We start from the raw sequence: 24309 nt of genomic DNA on the forward strand, positions 1-24309 counted from the left end.
GCCTGCCATCCCAGTCCTGAACACATTAGTTTGGGGCCAGCCTGGGCTAATGATACCAGTCTCAAAATACGAAAACAAAATTGAGGCTTGGTGTATGGCTCTGGGTGGGGAACGTGGCGACTGAGAGGCCCTGTGCTCAGCACTTAGTCTGGAAAAGGGTTAAGCAATTGACTGTGACTCAGTCTCCCTCCCTGTACCTAATGGGTATTTGCTAAGTATTCTTTTCTTTTTCTTTTTGCTAAGTATTCTTAAGTACCCTTCTCATATAATTTCAAACAAGAAAGTAGCCTTTATACAAGTCCATTTTTATTTGTAAAAAATATGTAACTAAAGCTAACTTGATTTTTAAAATCAAAGTTCATTTAGTGATAATGTACATTTTATAATAAAATTGTAGTAAAATACTGACATTTGATAGTTTAAACAAAGTATCATTCATGTAAAATTCATGTTATAGCATGTAAAATTTAATTAGAAAATTCATGGTTCACACAGTACAGCATCTTGTTGACATAGTTGACTGAGACAGAACAGAATTCACAGTGAGGCTCGACGTTGGGACAACAGAACTGCACGCTGAGCGCTGACATGCCTGGAGAGCTGAGCCGGCAGGGCGGGATCCCCGTAACCACGGGCCGACGGCCTCACAAAAGGTCTACAGCTCACTTCATCAACTGCCAGCTCTGTTTTTAACTAAGCATCAGCAGCTTTGATCCCCATTTTCAGACAGAAGATAGATCTGTGTTTTACAGTTAAAATTTTTACAAAAGTCAAGCCCTGAAGTTTTTTCCCCCAAGAGAAAAAAAAAGTTCTGGTGTTAAAACTGTTAAAAATAAAAAAGAAGAGAGAGAGAGAGAGAGGTAGCATGTGGGAGTATTTTTACTTACAATGTTGAGCCCGTGCACCACGCAGCTCACGTGTGCCTAGGTCACCTTCCACGCGAGAGCCACACTGCGCGGCTCACAGCGTCAGAGCGGAAGGCTGTGAGAGCGAGTGGTGCGGTGTGAGAGGAACGGAGCTCAGTGAACTCAACAGTCTCTGGGTCGCTGCAGCCAGCCTCTGCTAGGTGCTGCAGGTCACAGGCTCAGCAGCGGTGGAGCCCTGCGCCCTTCCCTGGGCCAAGACGTCACTTCTGCCAGCTCTTACTGTAGAGGAGAAAAGTCCTTCAACTCGGAGTCATCTTCGCTGTCGTAACAGCACACAGCTGTGAGGTGCCCACACTCCCCACCACAGGGTCAGGCAATAAATAACCGTCCACCTCAGGGACTCTGGGCAGTCTGAGTCCACACATGTAGATGGCGGTGGCTGTGCATACAACACAAGGGTGGCAGGAGAGGGAGGACAACCGTTGTCCCCTCATCCTGAATGGACGCACAGGACAGAATCCACAGACGCATAGAATCACCACCCCTGCGGGCAGTGAACGTGACACAGGCTTCCCCAAATGCAGGCAGCACCCTGGAGTCCCCAGGAAGGAAAACTCCGTCTTTTGTATAGAAAGTGCACATCACATCTGTCCTGTGTGTAAGTCTCTTAACCTGGGGGCCTTTTTAGCCAGAACAATCTGCACTGCCTGGTGTACTGGAAGAGTATGGGAGCACAGTAATACACTGTAACACACACACACACACACACACACACACACACACACACACACACTCTCCAATGGTCTGGGGATGAGGAGGCCAGGAGGTTAAAGGGCGCTCAGCAGGACTGTAGCACCCTGCAACTGTAGTGCTACACACAGGGTGGGGACAACAACAGGGGGCGCCCCTAACATGACCGGCTAGTTAAAAGTCTTAGAAAATGAGAAAACATAACAAAAACTGCACATGAAAAAACAGTTTCTCACAATTAACAGAGGAACATTTTTAAGTCGGAATACGTCGATGTTGGGAATCTAAGAACTGAGGTTCCCACTTCACAGAGGGCAAAGAGCAGGCTCCACGCAGCAGGCGGAGACAGGCCACCGCAGCGGGGCTCCAGGCAGGAGCAGCATCCAGTGTCGTGGAGAAGCAGCACCTACCCCACCGCAAAGGCCTCACACTCACACCTTTGTCGTCTGTGTCAGCGGTCACCCCCGTCCCGGCCACGCTTTAGGCTCGCCATGGACCATCAATGGCTTGGAGGTCCACGTTGTCGTCGGGTGTGTGTGTGTGCCATGTTTACAGCTCTCCACACACTCAGAGAACACAAGTGGTTCACAATGTTATGATTGTCCCATCTTCCTCTAAGAGTTTCTGGTCCTGAGCGCGGGTCTCCAGCTCCGTGTCCAGGCTGCTGGGCACAGGTGCCAGGCTTGTGTCCTGCGGTGCGGAGAACCCGTTCTGTTCAGACTCAAAGCTGAGCTCGATCTGAGTCAGGGACTCCAGACTCTGGGCCTCCGGGGCGGCCTTCGGGATCTGCCGGGGCTCGCCACTATCTTCGATTATGATGTCGTCCTCATCGCTGTCCTGGTCCTCTGGCTCGAAGCTGGCCTCCACCTGCGGCGGGTAGCCCAGAAGGCTGTTGTCGGTGGACTGGCTGGAGCTGCCAGAAGTCCTACTGTTCCTCACCACGTTGTTTCTCTGGTTAGCTGGGCGCACGGTGATGATGAGGTTGCGGCTGTTGGCTATCATCATGTCTGTCACCTGGTCCAAGCTCTTCCCCGACACCTCTATACCATTCACTTCTAGAACCTCATCATTGACAGCTAGCAGGCCTGTGCTTTGGGCCAGACCCCCAGGGACAAGCCTAGATATGAAGATCCCGGGGACTTTCTCTAAGCCATGTGGTGTCACCCGGACGCTGGAGCCATCCCGGATGTAGAAGCCCAGGGGCTTTTCTGTGCCATATTTGTACAGTCGGACCCTTCGGTGTGTCTCCGGGAGGATGTCCACATCTATGATGGATGACACAGGCCGGAAGTCCTGGGGCATGCTGATGACGATGTGGGGTTTCTTCCTATGGTTGTCGGGGCGTAGCACATTGCTCAGCACATTCTTCTTCCTGATGAGGGTGTCTGTACCAAAGGCACTGTAGTCAGCTTCTTCTGTTTGGAGAAAGCAAACACGGGACAGTTACAGGACCACTGGGGAACACATCTGCCCACAGCTGCCTGGCAGAGGACGATACCAGCCAATGTACAGAGACCAGCGGCTGAGTGTTAGCTTACTTAGCCAGACCACAAGAACTGCACCAGTGACTGCCACACCATAAAAAACCACTAGGGGGCCCTCTCAGACACATCTCAAAGGCCACTAACCACTGACAAGAAGTGGCCAGTGCATTCTGATACAGCCAGGCACGGTCCATACACCTGCTGTCACCCCAGTGCTGAGGCGCCTAAGGCAAAAGGTAGGAGGAGCTCAAGTTCAAGGCTAACCTGAGCTATATCCTGAGACCCTTGTCAAAATCTGAAAACATCCAGAACAACAACAAAACAAATCGTGGTGGATCTCACAGGCACACATTTCCTTCCTCCTTTTCTCAGGTGGAGCCTCATACTGCTAGGCTGGCCTCAGTCACCCAGGCAGCTGAGACACTGGAGCTATGGGTGTGGGCATGTGACGTCACCACTCCCGGCTACAACTTCACCCTGTGCCACTCTCCTGCCCACGGGGTTTTGCCTTGTACTGAAGGCAATCCTCCTGCCTCAGCCTAAGAGCTAGGATTACAGGATGTACCACAATGCTCGTGTTACAAAGTCATTTTTTATTTATTTTTTTGTTTTTCAAGACAAGGTTTCTCTGTGTTGGCTGTCCTGGACTCTCTTTGTAGACTAGGCTGGCCTCGAATTCACAGCGATCCACCTGCCTCTCTGCCTCCCAAGTGCTGGGATTAAAGGTGTGCGTCACCACCGCCCGGTTTACGAAGTCATTTTTAAAAATCAGCTTGGGCTTTCAAAATGGCTCAGTGAGTGGCAAGGCTGCCAACCCTGATGACCCGAGTTTAGTTCCTGACCCGCGTGGCAGAATAAAGAATCAGCTCTTGTAAGTTGGTACACATGTACACATATAAGTAAGTAACCGTAAAGCAGGCATAGTAGCTCATACCTGCAACCCCAACTCTTGTGCAGCGGAGGCAGGAAGATCAGGAGTTCAAGGGCAGCCTCAACTACACAGCAAGTTTGGTACCAACCTGTACTACACGAAACCTCCCCCCCCCAAAACAATTTAAAAAATAATTTTTAAAAAGGTTTTTCAAGACAGGGCTTCTCTGTATAACAGTCCTGGTCATCCTGGACTTGCTTTTGTAAACCAGGTTGACCTCAAACTCACAGTGATCTGCCTGCCTCTGTCTCCCCAGTGCTGGGATTAAAGGTGGGTGTCACCACGCCCAGCTGTAAATATTTTCAAATTAAAAAAAAAAAATGCCGAGAGTGGTGGCGCACGCCTCTAATCCCAGCACTCAGGAGGCCAGCCTGGTCTACAAAGTTGAGTCCAGGACAGCCAGAGCAACACAGAGAAAGCCTGTCTAGAAAAGCAAAAGCAAAACAAAACAAAAATATTTACATGTATGGGAGGTTTGCCTGCATGTGTGTATGCCCACCACAAGCGTGCTTGGTGCCCACAGAGATGAGAAGAGGGCATTGGACGCCCTGGAAGTGGAGTTATAGACAGGAGCAATCCTCCTGCCTCTGCTTTTGCTGGGCTAGATTACAGAGTTGTCCCAACATGCCCACTTAAAACAGCTCCTTTAAATGTGTGTTTTCCTTCATTTAATTAAAACACCTCCACTTTGCATATTTATCACATTCAAAACAAGAACCGGGAAAGGAAGGGGCACCCATTCCAAAGGAATCAAAAGAGCAAGACAGCTGGGGCGTGGCAGGGGGAAGGGCACTTGCCTTGGACTGGTGAGGCCCTGGGTTCTGTTATGGCACCAGCACCGGGAAGTGTGGGAGGGGCCGGGGGAGGGAAAAGAGCTAATCCATGCATCAGCACTCACAGCTTAATTAAGTGAAGCCAGGAGGCAGCAAATGACTCCCTTCTGCCCATGGGCTCTGCCTCTCTCACTCCCCACTCTGGCAGAGGCAGAGGTGTGGGACCTTTCATGTCTCCTACACGGTGTGACATCAGTGCTGTGACAGACTGGGGTGCAGGGTGGGAAGGACTCTAGCAGACTTGGAGCTCCTGCCTCATCCTAGTTGCACCCCTTGTCTCTCACTCAGTTCCCAGAGATCCCCGCCCCCATGGTGGAAAGCCTTGTTTTCAGTAAAACTTCCTGTTCTGCTGGTGAGATGGCTCACTGGTTAGGGTGCTGGCTGCCAAGTCTGATGACCTGCGTTTGAGCCCCCACGGCCCATAAAGTAGAGAGCCAACTCCTGCAAGTTGTCCTCTGCCCTCCACATGTGCACATGCAGCGCACACACACACACACACACACACACTAGAAAGAAGAAAGGCCGCTGACACCTGCAGCTGGATGTTCTCAGGCCAGTCGCGTGCTAGAGCCCCTGGGTCCCAGACACAGATGAAACTCCAGGAATGAAGAGCAACAAAGGAAAAGGAAATGAGCAGCCGGGGAGCTGAGGTCACGTCAGGCCTGGGCTTAGAGCGCAGGCCCAGAGTCCCAAGGCTGTCAGAGGCTCAGACAGGACACCTGAGTTAGAGCCCAAGACGGGCTCTGCCAGGGACCTTATCTCAGAGGGCAAAGCAAAAGCCTAAACCAACCAACCGAGCAAAGCCACAACCAGAACCACCCGGGAAAGCAGTCAGTTAGCAAGACGATGCTTCAGCAGTGCTGGGTGTGCAGGGCTTGAGACAGGAAGCAGAGGCCACCCACCTCAGCCACCACAGGGGGGCCACCCTGGACTGCGCAACAACAGCCAAACAACAACAAAACCCAAGCCCAACCCTCTCACGAGCTCCTCGATCCCCTGGAAACTCTGCTTATAGACAGCCTGGGCCCCGCAGACCGCCAGCCGCCTTCTCACTAGCCAGGGACACCCATCATCACCTTCCATTCCCAGCTCAGGGGACTAGGGATACAAAATAACCTGAGACAGGGACACCCTGTCTAAGCATCTCCCATCTTTATCTTCTCACAAAATCTGTGCTGTGCCCTTAGGCAGAAGGCTGCATTATAGTTTGGTTTGAGAAATAAATCCAGGCCGGGTGTGGTGGCGCACGCCTTTAATCCCAGCACTGGGGAAGCAGAGGCAGGCAGAGCGCTGTGACTTTCAGGCCAGCCTGGTCTACAAAGTGAGTCCAAGACAGCCAAGGCTACACAGAGAATCCCAAATATAAAACCAAAAATAAAAAAATAAAAAAATAAAGGAATAAATACGCTGAAGCAGGAGGTTTTGGCAAAATCTTGCTAAAAGATGTTAGGATTAGTCCTACACTGAACTGTTTACCTCAGAACAACCACGAGTGGAGGCCCGCGTAACATGTCCCGGGAAATTCCAGACCACAAAACTGAGACGGCCACCAAGCTGCCTGCCTACATGCCTGATCATGGGAAACCCTACCGAGAAAGCCCAAATCTGCATAATTTGGCACGGCCTAAGACTCCCTCTGAATGCCCGCTCTAAATTCTCAGAAGCACTACGAGGCACAAAGGCACCTCTGTTCTCCCACCCAGCTAATCAGTTTCCAGCCACTGGGAAAGAAACAGGCTGGCAGCAGGCCAGGGCACAGGGTGTGAGTGTAAAGTGTAAAGGTGACCGACCAGGAGGGCCCAGCTGGAGGCCAAGGTCACTCCCAGAGGCTATGGGAGTAACAGAGACCCAGAGCGGGCCAGACCCAGGGCATACAACAACAGCCAACGGAGAACTCTGTCCCTCAGCCAACAATCTCTGCTCACCACCCTTAACAAGGACCCACCCAGAAGCTTCTGAGCAGCCAGAAGGGATGCCTTCCCCAAACACAGGCTCCCTGCATTCCTAACGGTGAGCCCTGCAGGGCCTTCCTCTGAGCGGAGACCTTTTTGTTGTTGTTGTTTTAATTTGAGACAGGTCTCTGTGTAGCCTTGGCTGTCCTGGACTCACTTTTGTAGACTAGGCTGGCTTCGAACTCAGAGATCGGCCTGCCTCTGCCTCCCGAGTGCTGGGGGTTACATGTGGGCCACCGCACCCTGCTGTGCTGAGACCTCTTTAAACATTACTTCTGGAAGATGGTTCCCTCATCTGAGCTCACTAGGGGTGAGTCTGGACTCACACCTGGCTGAAGGTAAGCCAGGGCCCATTGTGATGGTGGCACACAGAAGGAACGCCCACACTGAAAAAAGCCAACCTGGTAAACAAAACCTTCAGAAGGACACAAAGCATTACCGGAAAAGAAAACCCAGCAAGCACCTGAACAGTCCTCAGGGGGCTCAGGAGCTCGTCCCACTGGAAGTTCAGAGGAAGACAGGGCCGGTGGACCTGCTGGCATGGGTCTGCAAGCTCAACTACACAGAGGCTGAGAGGCCGGAGAACTGGCTCCAGGCCAGGTGGGATACCTTATGAAGACCTTGTCTCAAAACAAAACAAAAGGGGTTGGGCATGGCTGACATGCTCACTTATAGCCCAGCACTGGGGGAAGAGGGAAGAGGATGGGAAGCCACCTTGTTACACGGCAAGGTTAGGCTAGCCCCTAGCGAGGCGGGGTAAGGCCGGCACAGAGCGCTCGATGGTAGGATGCTTGCCTAGTAGGCTTGAGGCCATGGATGGGTTCAACCCCGGTAACAAGAAAAGAGCGAAGAGTGCAGGCATGTTGGTGTTTACAATACTCAGAGCTGAGGCGCTGGGGGTGGACACAGATAGCTGTGAGTTCAAGACCAGCCTGGGCTACACAGCAAGACCTTGTCTGGTTTTGTAGAACGTTCAAGAATCTCTTCTACAAGACTTGATACCCTATGAGCATATACAGGGGGAGGTAATCCCCCTCAGGAACAGTCATAGGGGAGGGGAATAGGGAGAATATGGAAGGGAGGGAAGAATGGGAGGATACAAGGGATGGGATAACCATTGAGATGTAACAAGAATAAATTAATAAAAAAAAAAAAAGCTAAAAAAATGTAAAAAGGGAAAAAAAAAAAAAAAGAATCTCTTCTACAACCACCCGTGGGCACTATGTAAAAGGAAGTAGTACATAAATGTGTTTTAAGAAAAAGTGGTGGGGCTGGAGAAATGGCTCAGTGGTTAGAGCAGTGACTGTTCTTCCAGAGGTCATGAGTTCAATTCCCAGGAACCACATGGTGGCTCACAAGCATCTCTAATGTGACCTGATGCCCTCCTCTAGCCTGCACATGTACACGCAGGCAGAGCTCTGTATACACAATAAATAAATAAATCTTTTTTAAAACTTTAAGCTGGTGTGGTAGTGCATGCCTTTAATCCCAGCACTCAGAAGGCAGAGGCAGGCGATCACTATGAGTTTGAGGCCAGCCTGGTCTACAAAGCAAGTCCAGGATAGTCAAGGCTACACAGAAAAACCCTGTCTCAAAAAACAAAACAAAACAAAACAACAAAAAAACTTTAAAAAAATAAAGAAAAAGAAAAAGTGGTGCATGCTTTTAATCTGAGCACTCTGAGAGGCAGGTGGATCTCTGTGAGTTCAAGGCCAGCCTGGTCTACAAAGTGAGTCCAACACTGCCAGGGCTACAGAGAACCCCTACCTCGTAAAACCAAAAGGAAAAAGAAAGAAAGAAAAAAGAAAGACACTGTCCCCAAAAACATGAGGCCCAGTTTGCCAATCCCTCCCAAGGCATAACAATGAAATGAAAGATACCTGGCAAATTGAAAGGGGTTGAGCACCACTCTAGCCTACGTTCAAATGATGCAGACCCCTCCGCATACCCCGTGGAAGCAGCAATCACCCACACTTCGCAAACCATGCCCGACACCATGCTCTGCAGTGCAGCCAGTGATCGAAGCACACGGCCATGTTGGAGGTGCAGATAGAGCCCTTGGGAAGTGCTATGGCCTAGGGACTTTAGCCTTGGGCTATGAGCCCAGACATAGTAATCTCATCTGATTTTTCCAGAAAGCTCCCTGATGCCAACTGGAGAGACTGAGCTCTGTAGGCACTGAGGATGGTGACCAGCCTGGGGCAAAGGCAGCAGGGATGGGACACAAATGTGGAAAACAAATCAGCAAGCACTATGGTCTTGGTGACTGAGGACAGGTTGGCTAGGAGGTGGGATCACAGCTTCTGTCAGGAGCAACTGTGATGTCTTGTAAACCTTGGCTCCACAGTTTCTGGAGTAAAACCTTTCGGGGGAGCATCTGTGCCTGTGTTTATTTAGAGGCTGGCCCTAAACTCACTTCCTACCAGGATTACGGGTTGTGCCACTACTGCCTCTTGTGGAAAGTAACTACTGTGTATCTCTTGAACTATATTGAAATTAAACCCTGGCTCATTAAAATGCAACCCTGAGACAGAGCCAGGTCAAGGTATGCGAGCTGACTTTCTGGCGGTTACAGGTATGTGAGCTACAGAAGCCATGTCCTGAATGAGACCCAGCAGAGCTGGAGGCCCTGCCAGTGCTGCTCACACACCCTAGGACACAAGCACATTTGTGTGACACACAGACCACGGCCTATGCTCTAGCACATCTTCGATCCCAGAACAAGCAGATCTGGCAGGAAACACACCACCCTGCTCTGTTCCAACCCTACAGGAATGGTCAAGTGGATCTATTGTTTTGAGACAGAGTTTCACTATATGTAGCCCTGGCTGTACTAGAACCTTCTATGTAGACCAGGCTGGCCTGGAACTTAAGAGATCTACCTGTTTAAACCTCTTGAGTACTGAAATTATAGGCGTGTAATTAGTGCCACCATAACCAACACATTCATTTATTGTATGTGGCTGCATGTATATGTGTGTGCACGTGTGCGTGTATATGCCAGGGCACAGATGTAGAGGTCAGGGGATAACTTGTGGGAGTCAGTTGTCTCCTTCTGCCATGTAGGTGCCACAAATCAGACTCACTGTCAGACCTGGTGCTGGTGTTAAGGTCCCCATGCTCGACCTGGGGAAGTTTTAAAGGCAATCTTCAGCGTTTCTAACTGCACATGGGATAACCAGTAAGCGACAGAGCTGGTCTGGGCTGTCTCTCCCTGGCTGGGCCACACTGGGAGAAACTCCAACCCCCAAGGAGGGAGTTAAAAGCCCTCTGTGAAAGTAACTTTTCAGATATCGGGTTTTGTTTTGTTTTGGCTTCCATGATAACAGCGCAAGAAACAAGAGTATGGGATTTTTCTCCTAACAGAAAATTGTTACAAAGCAATTTTCCAAAGTGTGTGACACACTCAAGCGCCAGCTCTCATCCCAAAGAAACTTAATTCAGTAACATATCAGATTTTAAAAGAACACATGGTTTTAAAAATTTCAATGGATTTGCTTTTAAGTTTTTGGAAAAAAAATCATTGAGGGGATGAGGGTACAGCTCAGAGCACGGTGAAGACTTAGTTTCAAAACCAAGGACCACCACAAAACAGAAAAGACAAAACCCACAGCTAAGAAAACAGACTGAGGCCTCAACTTACTCCAGCACACAGGTGGCAGAGGCAGGCATGCCTCTGAATTCAAGGCCAGCCTGGTCTATGTAGCAAGTTAGCAAGATCCAGGTCTGCCAGAGATAGACAGGGAGACCCTGTCTAGAAACAAAAACAAAACAAAAAACAGACTGCTGCTGTTGTGCGGTAAAGCGCGACTAGCCTCCACCCTCTGTGTGCAGGCTCCTCTCAGGGCCACCAACAGGAGGCAGCTTCCTGCTGCAGCCTCTGTGCCTTTTGCCTCTGACTCTGATGCTGGGACCTGGTGGCCAACAGCTAGTAAACAATCCATGCCTATGCCTAAGCAAGAGTTGCCTAGATCTGCAAGGGAAACTGGTCAGGGAGGTCTCAGGAGACCCAGCAATGACAGAGGCAGAGAGCAGCAAGCTCCCAGGTCCCAGGGCAGAGCGAGGCACCGAGGCAGGTGAGGTGTGTGGTGGTGGGGTGCTCGGCTCCCACCAAGACTCTATTAGCCGGAGTAGATGCATCTCAGGGTGTTTCAAGCCGAGCTGATGGGCTGACCTCCTTCCAACTGTCACTGAAGCCACACAATGTAGTCCAGATATGTATGCTACATCCACACACTCGGTGCTTTAAGGATCCTTATCATTTATGCACGTCAGTGTGCGCCATGGGGCACTTGTGGAGGCTGAAGGACAGCTCAAGGAGCTGGTCTCCTCCTTCCACTATGTTGGGGATCAGACTAAGGTCATCAGCGTTGGCGGTGAGCGCCCTTCCCCCGCTGAGCCGCCTCACTGACTCTCACTGTGCACCAGAGGCTGACCTGGAACTGTGTAGCCCAGGATAGCCATCAACTAACTCCCAATTCTCCTGACTGCTGTGATTACAAGGACCAACCAGCACGCCTCACACAGGCGCGTGCGCGCGCGCGCGCACACACACACACACACACACACACAGAGAAACTTAACAAACATATATATTGCATCTATTCACTTGCTCTGTGTATGCACATATGCCACAGCACACGAGGAGGTAAGAGAGGAAACTGCAGAAGTCAGTTCTCTCTTTCTACCGTGTGTATCCTGGGGATAGAAAAACTCACTTACTGCCAAGAGCCTGTATCCACTGAGCCATCTTACCGCCCAAGGTCTTATTTTTAAACACTAAAAATCTCTCAGGCATGGTGGTGCAAGCCCTTAATCTCAGCACCTGGGAGGTGGTACCATGGCATGCCATGTCCCTCTTCCCTCACAAAGTAAGTATATGTAGGAAATACATGTACTGGGCTGGAGAGATGGTGCAGCAGTTAAGGGTACTGACTGCTCTTCCAGGGGACCTCGGATTCATATCCCAGCAACCACATGGGCTGATAACTGTCCACAACTCCCAGATCTGATACTCTCACACAGACATACATGCTGGCAAAATATCAATACATATAAAATAAAGGTAAATATATTTTTAAGGAGATGCACGATTCATTTTTTATTTTATTTTTGTTTTTTTGGAGACAGGGTTTCTCTGTGTAGCCTTGGTCTGTAGACCAAGTTGGCCTCAATCTCACAGCAATCTCCCTGCTTCTTGAGTGTTGGGATTAAAGGCGTGGGCCACCATGCCCAGCTAAGATGCATGAGTTTTTATATTTATTTGTTTGTTTATTTTGGTTTTTCGAGACAGGGTCTCTCTGTGCTAGCCTTGGCTGTCCTGGACTCCCTTTGTAGACCAGGCTGGCCACAAACTCAGTGACCTGCCTGCCTCTGCCTTCCAAGTGTGATGAGTCTTTTAAAAATGTATATGCATGCTGGGCGTGGTGGTGCACGTCTTTAATCCCAGCACTCGGGAGGCAGAGACAGGTGGATCGCTGTGAGTTCGAGGCTAGCCTGGCCTACAAAGTGAGTCCACGACAACCAAGGCTACAGAGAAACCCTGTCTCGAAAAACAAAACAACACACACACACACACACACACACACACACACACACACACACACACACACAGAGCTTTTAATTAAAAAAAAAAAAAGGGTCATTTTCAACCAAAATGACCAGGTTTGCTTAAAATGATGATTTCCATCAATGCCTTGTCCTCCTCTCGCCCACGAGCCATGCTCCACGTTCCCTAGGTATGACCTGCTCTCCAGTTCTGCTGTTCTACCAGCTTTTATGTTGGTTTTCTCTGTCTTTTTGAAACAGGGTCTTGTTATGGAGCCCAGGCTAGCCTCAGACTCACAGTACTGTGCCTGCCATGGGCTCGTGAGCTGAGGTCACAGGTGTGGGCCACCGAGGACAGTGGCCATGCCTCTGCTGTAAAGACCTTCTGATTCCCACCCTCAACCCCGGATGTTGGTCCACACGGGGTGGTCAATCCTGAAGACTGACAAGATAATCTGTTAAGCCCAGGACCAAACCCACCTCTCTGCCGGATTCTGACAGCATACTGGGCTCTGCGTACAGAGCTGTGCTCTGCTATGCCCCTCGCTGTCACAGCCTCTGCCCAGTGTGCCTGCTATGGAGCCTGCCGTCCTCCTATGGGCACTTGGGACAGACTGTAGCCCATCAGCAGATGGGACTGCCAGACTTGAGCTTCTCCAAACCCACAAAAGCAAAGAACCCAGGTTACGGGTCTGTCAGAGCCCTAGGAGCACCCGCCTTCCTTACAAGCTGCTTTCTGGGTCTGCCTGAAAACTGCTAGGGCTTTATCCCACTCCAGCTCAAAGCTCCCCTCCGTCATTTTATATTTATTTACTTTTACGTGTATTGTTTCCTTTTTTGCCTCCTTTCTTTATTTTATTTTATTTTTTTGCCTGATCATATATCTGTGTAAGGGTGTCAGGTCCCCTGGAAGTGGAGTTACCAGACAGCTATGAGCTGCAATGTGGGTGCTGGGAATTGAACGTGGGTCTTCTGGAAGAGCAGCCAGTGCTCTTAACTGCTGAGCCATCTCTGCAGCCCCTGGCTCAAAGCTCTTAGGTAGGCTTTTCAAATCTTTCACTTACTGAGGAGAAAGGAGTGAGTGGTCAACAGGACAGGACTGTCCATCCTTCCTACTACAGTCTCTCTGCAGCTGTCTCCTTGTCTCACACACAGGGTAGGGGGCAGTATAAAAGGGTATACCACCAAGCCCAGCACTCAAAATACTCTTTGAAAGACAATATTAACTGCCCCCAAAGTCTTCACTTCCTTTCTCATACCCAGCTAGTTTTATATTTATACTAATTTTGTGAATTAAAAAAAAAATTGTCAGGCGGTGGTGGCGCATAAAACCAAAAAAAAAAAAAAAATCTAAGTTGGACGTGGTAGTGTGCACCTTTAATACCAGCACTCAAGAGGCAGAGGCAGGTAGACTGCTGTGAGTTCGAGGCCAGCCTAGTCTGCAAAATGAGTCCAGGATAGCCAAGTCTACACAGAGAAACCCTGCCTTGAAAACAAAACAAAACAAAACAAAACAAAAAAAAATTTTTTAAGTAGGGCATGGTGGCATACACCTTTAATCCCAGCACTCAGGAGGCAGAGGCAGGTGGATCTCTATGAGTTCGAAGTCAGCCTGGTCTACAGAGAGAGTTCTAGGACAGCCAGGGTTATTACAGAGAAACCCTGTCTCAAAGAACCAAAAAACAAACAAACAAACAAGCCGGGCCAGGCGTGCTGGCACATGCCTTTAATCCTAGCACTCAGGAGGCAGAGGCCAACTTGGTCTACAAAGGGAGTCCAGGACAGTCAAGGCTACACAGAGAAACCCTGTCTCAATAAAACAAAACAAAACAAAACCCAACCAAACAAAAAAAGACAAGCAAACCCCTATAGATTTTCTTCCATGAACTCAGAGGGCCTGGGCGTTAGTTAAGCCAGCTATACCACCATGCTTTAGCTCTTTGTTCTGTTGGGGTGAGACGTGCACTAGAGGCAGACCCACTAGGCCAGAGGCAAAGCCGTGTACCCCGCAAGGGAAAGTGGGGGCGCCACACAGAGGCACTCACCCTTCTTCTGTATAAAAATCCTGAGCAGCGGGTTGGCGGTGGAGACCGCCTTGTGGTAGTTATCGTCGTTGTTGATGGGCAGCAGGTCCCCGTGGATGTCCGCGTAGCCCACCAGCACCTCCACATTGGGGATCTTGTGAACGTGTTGCAGCAGTCCATAAAACTCCTCAAACTTTCCAGGCTTGGATCTTTCCAGCGAAAACCGACGAAACTCGGCTCCAAACTACAAATATAATAAACATATTGAAAGACAGAAAGTTAGCTGGGTGCGGTGGCACATATCCTTAGTCCCACTTGGGAGGCAGAGGCAGGAGGATCTCTGTGAATTTGAGGCCACAGAAAGCCCTACTGTGAACTTCACTGCCATGAATGGAGGACAGAGAGAGAGGCACAGGAGCTACTGCCACAATACCCGGTGCCCAGGTCTCACGGGGCAGCCCTGCATCAACTGGGCTCCAACCTTGTCTGGCCGAAGAAGCTTTCACAGGCCTGCTTGCCACCACCGCAGTGACACCACCATAAAAGAATTATCTTTTCCTGGGCTGTAGAGTCAGGTCTAAGTGTATCGAAAGGACTTTGAGTGTCTTGGCATGAAACAAGTGACGTCATTATGTAAGAAATATGCTTAAAGACAGGGATGAGGCATCTTCCCCATGTTAGTGTTAAAAAAGAAAGCTTATTAGCCGGACATGGTGGCACAGGCCTTTAATCCCAGCACTTGGGAGGCAGAAGCAGGTGGATCGCTGTGAGTTCTAGGCCAGCCTGGTCCACAAAGCAAGTCTAGGACAGCCAAGGCTATACAGAGAAACCCTGTCTCAAAAAAACAAACCCAAAAAGACCAAAAAAAAAAAAAAAGATGAAGAAGAAAGCTTATTAACATATCAGCTTTAAATCCTGCCTGATCTGTTTAAGGAGCCTGTTTGTGCACTGGGCTCGGTACTCTGTGCTCAGTCCAGCTCCAGGGACTGAGAGGCTGGGCTGCTTCAAAAGCTCAGCAATTAGCGAGTGAGGAGAATAATCACCTCTGGGAGGCAGGAGATCACAGGACAGGCAGGAAGCACCCTCTGCCGCCACCCCCCCCATTTACTTTCTAGGTCCCCCAAGGCCACATATTAATGTGCTTTCTAGCTCCCTGTGGGACTGACGGGTGTAGCACACTCAAGCGGGGAGCCTAAGAAAGGCTCATCTATTTTCTTCAAAATGAGCCTCCTCACATAACCTTAACCCCCTCTTTAGGAGTCACTGGGTGTACAGCATATTAAACGTTCAGCTAGATGCCAGGCTGGGCTGCAGCGATGGCTCAGAAGTCAAGAGCGTGTGCTGCTCTGGCAGGGGACTGGGTTCTGTTCCCAGCACCCACACAGCGGTTCACAAACACCTCACACTCCAGTTCTAGGGACCCGATGCTCTCTTCTGACCTCCGAGGGCACCAAGCAGCACACACGTGTGTACATACACACATGCAAGTAAAACACTCATACAGCAATTACGGGAGAAAAGGGAGGGAGGGAGGGAGGGAAGGAGGGACTTAGGCTCATCCCAGGGGTGGTGGTGCTGGTGGTTAAATCCTATTGTTACCTTCATCTGAGGCTGGAGACGTAGGTGGTAGAGTATGAACTTAGCATGAGTAAGGCTCTCAGTCCAGAACCGCCAAAAAAATGTGTAAAGTAAATGTTCACCAAACATGTTTGACCACCAGGAAACATGAATGTTCCACACACACAGCAGGTGCCAGGCAGAGAAAGGCCTCATCCCAACAGGCATTCACAACCAACAGCAAGCAGGGCCCCCAGCCAGCCAGCCTTTCCCCTGCCCACGGCCCACCCTCCTCTCACACACACTACCCACTACTCATGGCTTGACATTAAAAACAAAATTTACTGGCCACTTCTTGCTCTTGACAATTTCAAAGTTTCCAAAACCACATTCCTGAGATATAAACACTGACATTTGTCAAGAAAAATCAGGTGACTCATATTTAAAGTTCTCAAAAAAAAAAAAAAAAAAAAAAAAAAAAAAAAAAGTCAGTCACACCTACATATTTCCGAGTAAATAAAACCCAGGGAACACCCTTCATATCAGTCAGTCTTATGATGTTATCAGAGGCAGTTTCTCCTTCATTTTCTGGATGCCGGCTCTCTCTCTCTCTGCTCTCGCAGGCCAGCCACAGTCCACAGTGCAGGCTGACTCACCCCAGGCTATAACTATCACCTCCCCTGGAGTCTACCCGGGAATACACCTAACGACTTAACCCTGTAGATCTCCCTAAAGCTTGCATGCCAGGTTCTTTGCTCAACACTTTCCTCTCTTGGGTAACTATTTAGATGCAAACAGCAGATGCCCTCCACCCTCTGCAAATGTTGGTGCGGGCGGGGTACTTCTCCCAGCAAAGCAGGACCATAAGAACCATTTTAGGACATGAAGAAAAATTAGAGATCAAATTAACCCAATCAGCAATCATTCGCCATGTGATTTTTCTGACTTGGAATCCAGCTGTACATGAACTTGTTTCCCAGCATCTGTTGGAATATTCTAGAACTTAGTTTGTTTGGTTTTTTTGTTTTATTTTGTTTTTTTCTTTTGGAGGGAAGGGGACTGGATCCTGGTCCTCCACAAGAGCAGTCTGTGCTCTTAAGCACCGAGCCATCTCTATAGCCCTAATTTTGTTTGTGTAGCTTCAGCCGCTCCTGAACTGGCAGAGAGCGCTAGGATTATAGGGGTGTGCTGTATGAACAGCATTAGGATTGTATGTCTCAAGACTGTTCCTGGGCTCTGGGCAGGTGTCCTGGCTGTGGTGGAGACGAACCAGGCCGGAGTATGCCAGTTGGGCTCTACTGCAGCAGCTACAGCCCCCGCCCTTGGGACCAAGGTTACTTAAGGACATCGATATGATTACAGAGAACTTTCTGGAGAAACAATCAGGAAGATAAATCAGTTACCCAAAAAAAATCACCCAGTAGCTGGTATCACACTTCCAACTAGATCTATATTTACACTAACCATTATTTTACTATCTGTCCCATGTCGCCCTTTCCAGAGCAAAGATAAGGAAGCTGACATTACTGTTCCTTTCTTCTTCTTTTTTTTTTTCAAGACAGAGTTACAGGGGTTCTCTGTGTAGCCCTGGCTGTCCTGGAACTTCTCTGTAGACCACCAAGCTGGCCTCGAACTCAGAGATCTGCCTGCCTCTGCTTCCTAAGTGCTGGGATTACAGGTGGGCCCTGCAGCCAACTACACAACAGTTTCTGTGAAGGAGATCCCAGTCATGACCTGTACACCATCCAGCTCTGGTTAGGATCTCTTAATTGTGATATTATACAACTGGTACTGGACCAGAAAAAATGGCTCAGTAGGTAGAGTGCTGGCTGTCAAGCCTCACAACACCCAAGACCCATGTGGTGGTGAGAACCAACTTCCCAAAGTTGTCCTCTGACCTCCACACTCACACTGTGGTATCCATCCACGAATCCCCACACACTCATGCACAACAAGTAAATGATCAGAATGTAATAACATTTTTAATGAATTTTCACCATTCATATAGCATAAAATGAAATTATTTTTACAAACCCAAGCTAAGCTAGGACTAGTGACACATGCCTTTACTCCCAGCAGAGGCAGTCAGAATGTCTGTGAGTTCAAGGCCAGCCTGGTCTACATAAATGAATTCCAGCACAGTCAGGGTTATGTAGAGAAACCCCGTGTCAAAAAACAAAAACAAAAACAAAAAACCTAACAACAAAAAGGAGCACATATTGGGAGTTGGAGGCAGGTGTATCTTTGTGAGTTCAAGGCCAGCCTGGTCTATAGGTGAGTCCAGGACAGCCAAGGCTACACAGAGAAACCCTGTCTTGAAAAACCAAAAAAGTAAAAAAAGCACATATTGCTTTTCCAGAGGACCCCAAGTTTAGTGCCCACCCATGTCTGCTGGCTCACAAGCACAGGGAGCTTCAGGTCAGGGGAACCAACATCGTCTGCTGGGCTCCACAGGTACCTGCACTCATGCACACAGAAATGCACCCATGCGCACACACACACACACACACACAGCCGCACGCACTTTTTTTGGTTTTTTTCGAGATAGGGTTTCTCTGTGTAGCCTTGGCTGTCCTGGACTCACTTTGTAGATCAGGCTAGCCTCAAATTTACAGAGATCAGCCTGCTTCTGCCTCCTGAGTGCTAAGATTAAAGGCATGTGCCACCATTGCCCCGCCACAAATTTTTTGTTTTGTTTTGGTGTGGTTTATCAAGACAGGGTTTCTCTGTGAAGCCTCGACTGTCCTGAACTCGCTTTGTAGACCAAGCTGGCCTTGAACTCACAGTGATCTGCCTCCCAAGTGATTAAAGGTGTGTGCCACCACGCCTGGCCCACAATCTTTCTTTTTTTTTTTTTTAAAGGGAAAAAATAAAGAAGGAAATCTCAGCACTTGGGAGGTGGACTGAGTTTGAGGCCAGCCTGGTCTACCGAGTGAGTTCCAGGACAGCCAGGGCTACACAGAGAAACCCTGTCTAGAAAGAAAGGGGGAGGGGCCAGTGCTCACTACAACTACAACATGCAGTTGAAATACACACCACATACTTTGGAAAGAGCTATGTAAAATATTCAAAAAGCAGTAGATGGAAAAGAAAAACAAAAAGCCTGAAATTCCAGTCCCTAAGAGCTCAGTTTCCTACCTCCAGCGACCCACTTCTACCTGAATTGTTGGCACACCTAGAATCTCTACTCATTTTTTTTTCTATGATAAAAAATTAAAGACTCACTACCAAGACTGGGACCACAAACTGTTAGTATGACGCAATATCACAAGTGGTTTTCTTTTCTGACCTCAAGTCCCACAAGCCAAACTACAGAGAGATGCCAGGAGAGAGAGTTCATGTGCTGGGCCTGACACTGACAGGCACAACATAGCTAGAAAAAAAGATGTACGTTTCCAGGGTCATTGTCACCTTTCTATTACCTTACTTCCTATGTGGTGGAGAGCCCAGCCCAGGAAGAGCATGTTCCTTACACTACCATCCAGTTCTATTCTTAAAAGCAAAAGACAAAAGAAAACCCCAAAAGTGTCTCTGTATACCCAAGCCATGTGCAGGTGCCCTTGCTGGGAAGCCAGAACATCAGCTGTTCTGGGGCCAGTGAGGGGCTACGGCAGCAGGTACTACTCTTCCAGAGGCAATGCGTTTGGTTCCCAGCATCCACAAGGTGGCTCACAATTTTAACTCCAAATCCAAGGGATCTGACTCCCTCTTCTGGCCCCCAGCACCAGACATGCAGGTGGTGCCCAGACATACATGCAGACACTTATACACATAAAATACTAAATTTTTAAAGCGTTCAGGTGATTGTTGTTTGGACAGGGTTGCTGAGAGCTGAACGTGGGTCTCCTGTAAGCACACTCTTAACTGCAGTGCCATGTGCAACCCCAACAGCCCTGTTATTATTAAACAGATCTGTGTTTGAATCTAGTGCCTGCTCTGGTATGAACGTTCCTCCCTCCCCTTTATTAAGTCTGGGTCTCACTGCATAGCTAGGGGGGTCTGGACTCTTCCAGTCTCACTAGTCTGGCTACATAAGTTAGTTCCAATCAGTCTAAGTTAGAAGAGACTTAAAAAAAAAAGACATTAAAAGCAAATGTAGATCTGTAGTTCTTAGAGAACTTTGCTCTCAAGCCCAGAAACCACCACACCTCACCAACAGACTCCAGGCAGGGGTCCCTTAACCACCAGGCTTCGTATTTTCGCCGTGGGTGTGCGCTACACGGTTCCTTCTGTGTCTCGCCTCAATTCTATTCTAAATTATCACAGTCAGCAGTGCCCTCTAACCACTGCTCTACGGGGTGCTCAGTAAAAAAAAAGCCAACCGGCAAGACGTGGTCCTAGAGCTAGGGGGAAGTCACATCCTTTAGAAGCTGGTCATCTCGTCATCTTAGCACTCCCAGGGAACCAGGTTATATTATCCTGCTCCTCCTGGGCTTTCAATGTCAAAGAAGCTTGCCTGCATGTTCAAGTTGCATCTGAAAAGCACCTTTTTGGAAGAACGCATTCCCCAGCTAATCCCCACAGGTTACTCTGCTCACCTGGCCTTGAGACCAAGGAATTCCTCGGACACTGAACTCGTTACCAGCAGACTAGCCGACCCACCAAGAGGGAAAAACACTCCAAGAGTCGGAATGAAAAGAGCAGCAGCTCTTTCATAGATTAAGTGCTGGAAAAAAAAAAGCTCTCCCGCATTCGATGTACCCCTGAATCCCGAGAAAGGGTTACATGGTAAGACAACAAGATGCTCCGAAAGCCTCTTCTGACTCGAGCCCTGGGTGAAGGGATTCCCCAAAGCTATCGCACCACCTGGCACTGACTGCAGCAGTCCCCATCCCACCCTTAAAGCAAGGCGGGAACACGAAGGATGGAAAACAGGGGTTGTGCTGCGGAGCAGAAGCAAGTGCTCCCTGCCACCGCTCTCTATCAAGTTTCTTTTCCTACGTGCTCCGGCCAGCAGATCGCCCTCCGCCCGCGTTCCCACCCCGGGTCCACCATCCCGCCAACCCGCCGCCCCGCCCGGTCGCGCACCTTGCTCTTCACCTCCATGGTGCCCAGGCAGCCGGTGCTCACCCCGTGCCGGTGGCCACGGTTCATGCTGAGCGCCCAGCCGGCGGCGGCCTCGTCGGGGGCCGGCCCTCGGGAGCGCGGGCAGCGGGGCCGCGGGGCCGCGGAGCGCGGGCTCGGGAGTCGGAGCGCCGCACGGCGCCTCGTCACCGCACCTGCCGAGGTCCGGGCAGCGCAGTGTCGGCTGCTCCGCGGCGGCTTGAGGGTCGGACTGGCAGTGCGGCAGGCGGGGACACGGGTCCCTCCCAGCGAGGCTCCGGGGAGCGGGGGGGCGGCGGCGGCGGCCGCGGAGAAGAGAGGGCGGAGCACAGTGCTCCAGCCGCCGCAGCCTAGCTTCCTCGGCTGCCTCCCCCGCGGGCGCGCGCGCGCGCGGGCTCGGTGCTCGCGCACCCAGGCAGGGCTGCAGCCAAGGCACGTGCGCGCGCTCACCTGCAGCCTTGCAAGCAGCCTCGGCGGCTCGTGCTCCGCCCACACCCAATAGGAAGCGCGCACCTGCGCTCGCGGCGCCAGCCAATCGGCACGGGGCTTGCGCGGCTCGCGCGGCGCGTGGGCGGGCCCCGTGTCCCGAGAGCCCCGCCCACAGCCTCGCGATTGGTCCTCCGTTAGGAGGGAGGGGCGGGATCACCTGAAACTCTGGGGCCTCTCTGGATTGGGGGGCGGGGGGAGCAACATGACGCATGCGCCGGCTGTGGGGTTTCCGCCCCGAGAAGGCAATGGGGAAAGGCCAGCCGGAAGCGCGAGCGCACCTGAACAGCGGCTCAGGAGGGGGGCGGTGGGTGGGGGACGCGGGGATTCTGCGCATGCGCGTGAGCCTTCTTTTCTTGCTGGGTCGGGTCTGGAGCTCGTGTACCTTTGGCGCAACCTAGTCACGGGCTTGGAATGTAATATGCGGGCCGTTCTCTTTCCGCGATGATGTGGGGCGGCTGGGCTCCCGCGGGTCCCTCTTCGTCCTTGGCCGCGGTGCTGCGGCTTTTAGGCGGCGCCCCCTGAAACTATTGTAAGATTCAAGTTTTCCCGCCTCTGCGGCAGTCACTAGAGTGGTTTGGTTCCGAGTGAGGAAGATGCACCCTCTAGATCAACGGTTCTGAACCTGTGGTCCTCAAACCCCTGGGGTTTGAACGACCCTCTCTCAGGGGTCAATTAAGACTATCGGAAAACACAGATATTTACATTAAGATTCATAACTAGCAAAATTACAGCTAATGAAAAAGCGAAAATGGTTGGGGGGTCACCACAGCACGAGGAGCTGTATTAAAGGGTCTCAGCATTGCATTGGGAAGGTTGAGAACCGCTGCTCTAGACCTTGCCTGTCCCGAGCGTCCCCTGTGTACCAGGGGAGGACCAGAGAGCTGATGCGATGGTCCCTGCAGGCCTCACTATCCGCCCTCTGGGGCTGAAGTCATCTCTCCACTGAGCCATTTCTTGGCCGGTTGCTGTTTGTGCCAACGCCAGTCTCTGGGTTGTGTTCTGTTCCCCGAGTGACGGAGCTGTGGCCGGGGTAACACAACACCAAATCTTAATCTCTGAGCGCCCCTCGCTGGGGCTCCTGCCTCTCTCCTGTTTTGTTTACCCGTTAGCCCGTTTTGTTTACCCGTTGGTAGGAGAAAGGTGATGGTTAAGAGACCTTCTGTATCCCCAACTCAGGGAGGGCTGAGGGCTTCCCTCCTGTCCACTCTTTCCCTTTGTACCGCAGAACCTAACAGCTATGCTCCCCTTTTCCGCGGTAATGGGAGCCCAGTTTTCCTATTTTCCACCTTTTATGTGAGTTTTGAAAAAAACGTTCCTCCATGTACGGTGATAGATCGGGACGCCCCTGCATTGCTCACAGAGCCAGCCTTCTGGCGGGCTCTTAGGTGTGTCTTTAGGGACAGAGGAGCCAAGTGTGTAGCTTCTCCTGGCTACACCCTCACCCTAACCCTTCAAAGATGAGAAGCACTTTTCTCTGAACGAATCGGCCCATCGCATGTTTTGGCAGGTGACTTTAAGGCTTCCTGGCCATTCAGGGGTGGAAGAACTGGAGAGAGAGAGAGGCTATCCCAAGCTCAATCACAAAGGCTGCCTTCTTAACCCATACCTGTGTGGTTGGAGGCCTGGTGGGCATAGCCAGTCCCAGGCCTGGAACCCTGCTTAACTGCATCAGCCCAGGAGTTGCAGCTATTTGGGTCCCAAGACCCCTTGAACTAAACATTTCAGGGGAACCTGGAAGTTTGTGGATGTCTATGAGTATTTATTGTACCGGAACAAAAACCGAAATAGGTATAAAACAATAGCACAGTGTGCATGCCAAGCAGTCAAAGATGATGTCATCATTTGTCATGTCCCTTCTGGAAAACATCATCATTTGCTCCTGAGACAAGGAAGGCGAGAAGTGACACCTTAGAATCATGAGAACAATTTGACTTTGGAAAATACCCGAGCAAGGTTTCCAGGTGCTAATGGACCCGTAAGCCACTCTTAAAACTGGGGGGTGGCTAGAAACATGTACACCTGTGTAGACCTCCAACCTCAGCTCTCTCCTGCCTGCGCTCTGAGCAGGGTCACGCCTGGAGAACTGTGGACCAGTGGCCCCAGCTGTGTGAATGATGGCTGGGTGGCTGCTATCGGGACTACTTTATCAGCTGCTTTATGGAGGAGGCTCGTGGGTGCCAGTGCACCTGCGTGGGCACTGCATTCCTGAAGATGTCGTCACATCCGTCCCGCCTGTCCCCTCCCCACCTCTGGGTGTGGCATCTCTCTCTACCTGGACTTTCCTTTCTTGGAGGGAGGGCCAGGCCAGAGCTTCCTGGATCTCAGGCAGATCTGCTGTGAGCCAGGACTGTGTGAGGAAAGAATGTAGAAAACAGTTTGGGTTTGATAAAGGTGTTGTGGGGGAGGGGAGCCTTGTCAGCCTTGCTCAAGAAGCTTGAAGACCAGAGAAACAATGTGGATTAGAGCTTGACTCCTGCAGGCCTCTTTGGTTTAGAGAGGGAGTCTAACCTCATTTCTCCCCCTCGCCTCTCCCTCCCTACCCCCAAATCCTCAAGCCAGAGCTGATCCAGACTGACATGGGGCCTGAGCAGCTGCGAGAATTAGTGCTCAGGGAGTTGAGAGATAAGTAACGTAACTGCCTGACCCGGCTCCATAAATTACAGGCTCCTCAGACAAGTCTGGAGTGGGTAACCAGAGCCACACACCCACACACCCCTGTCCCACCCCGAGCTACTGGCAAGTGGATATAGTGTCACAGTACCCTCTTCCAACATGCTCTTTCTTGTAAGTTATAAACAGTCAGCCTGGCTTGTTGGCTCAACACTTGCAATTC

The 24309-nt window shown here is 50.5% G+C and overlaps 1 protein-coding gene across 2 annotated transcripts; it reads right to left on the reverse strand.

Moving 5' to 3' along the window:
- Positions 1–284: 284 nt before the first annotated feature.
- Positions 285–21403, reverse strand: PARD6B (par-6 family cell polarity regulator beta). 2 transcript variants are annotated; one of them, XM_084777166.1, is made up of 3 exons: positions 21015–21403; positions 14409–14631; positions 285–3031 (listed from the first exon to the last, which is right to left on the reverse strand). In XM_084777166.1, the coding sequence occupies exons 1-3, from the start codon at positions 21036–21038 to the stop codon at positions 2202–2204; spliced, it is 1077 nt and encodes a 358-aa protein (XP_084633292.1). In that variant the 5' UTR covers positions 21039–21403; the 3' UTR covers positions 285–2201. The 2 variants fall into 2 exon arrangements, with proteins under 2 accessions (XP_084633292.1, XP_084633291.1); XM_084777165.1 differs by having other exon boundaries at positions 20973–21400.
- Between the last annotated feature and the right edge of the window lie 2906 nt (positions 21404–24309).

Source organism: Acomys minous (assembly GCF_964271855.1).
Source record: "Acomys minous genome assembly, chromosome: 3".
Lineage (NCBI taxonomy): Eukaryota > Metazoa > Chordata > Mammalia > Rodentia > Muridae > Acomys > Acomys minous.

Coding starts and splice junctions, on each gene's coding strand:
- PARD6B (XM_084777165.1), bottom strand. CDS start 21,038: ATGAACCGTGGCCACCGGCACGGGGTGAGCACCGGCTGCCTGGGCACC. Junction 14,632..20,972: donor CCATGGAGGTGAAGAGCAAG/GTGCGCGACCGG, acceptor TTATATTTGTAG/TTTGGAGCCGAGTTTCGTCG. Junction 3,032..14,408: donor GATTTTTATACAGAAGAAGG/GTGAGTGCCTCT, acceptor TTCTCCAAACAG/AAGAAGCTGACTACAGTGCC.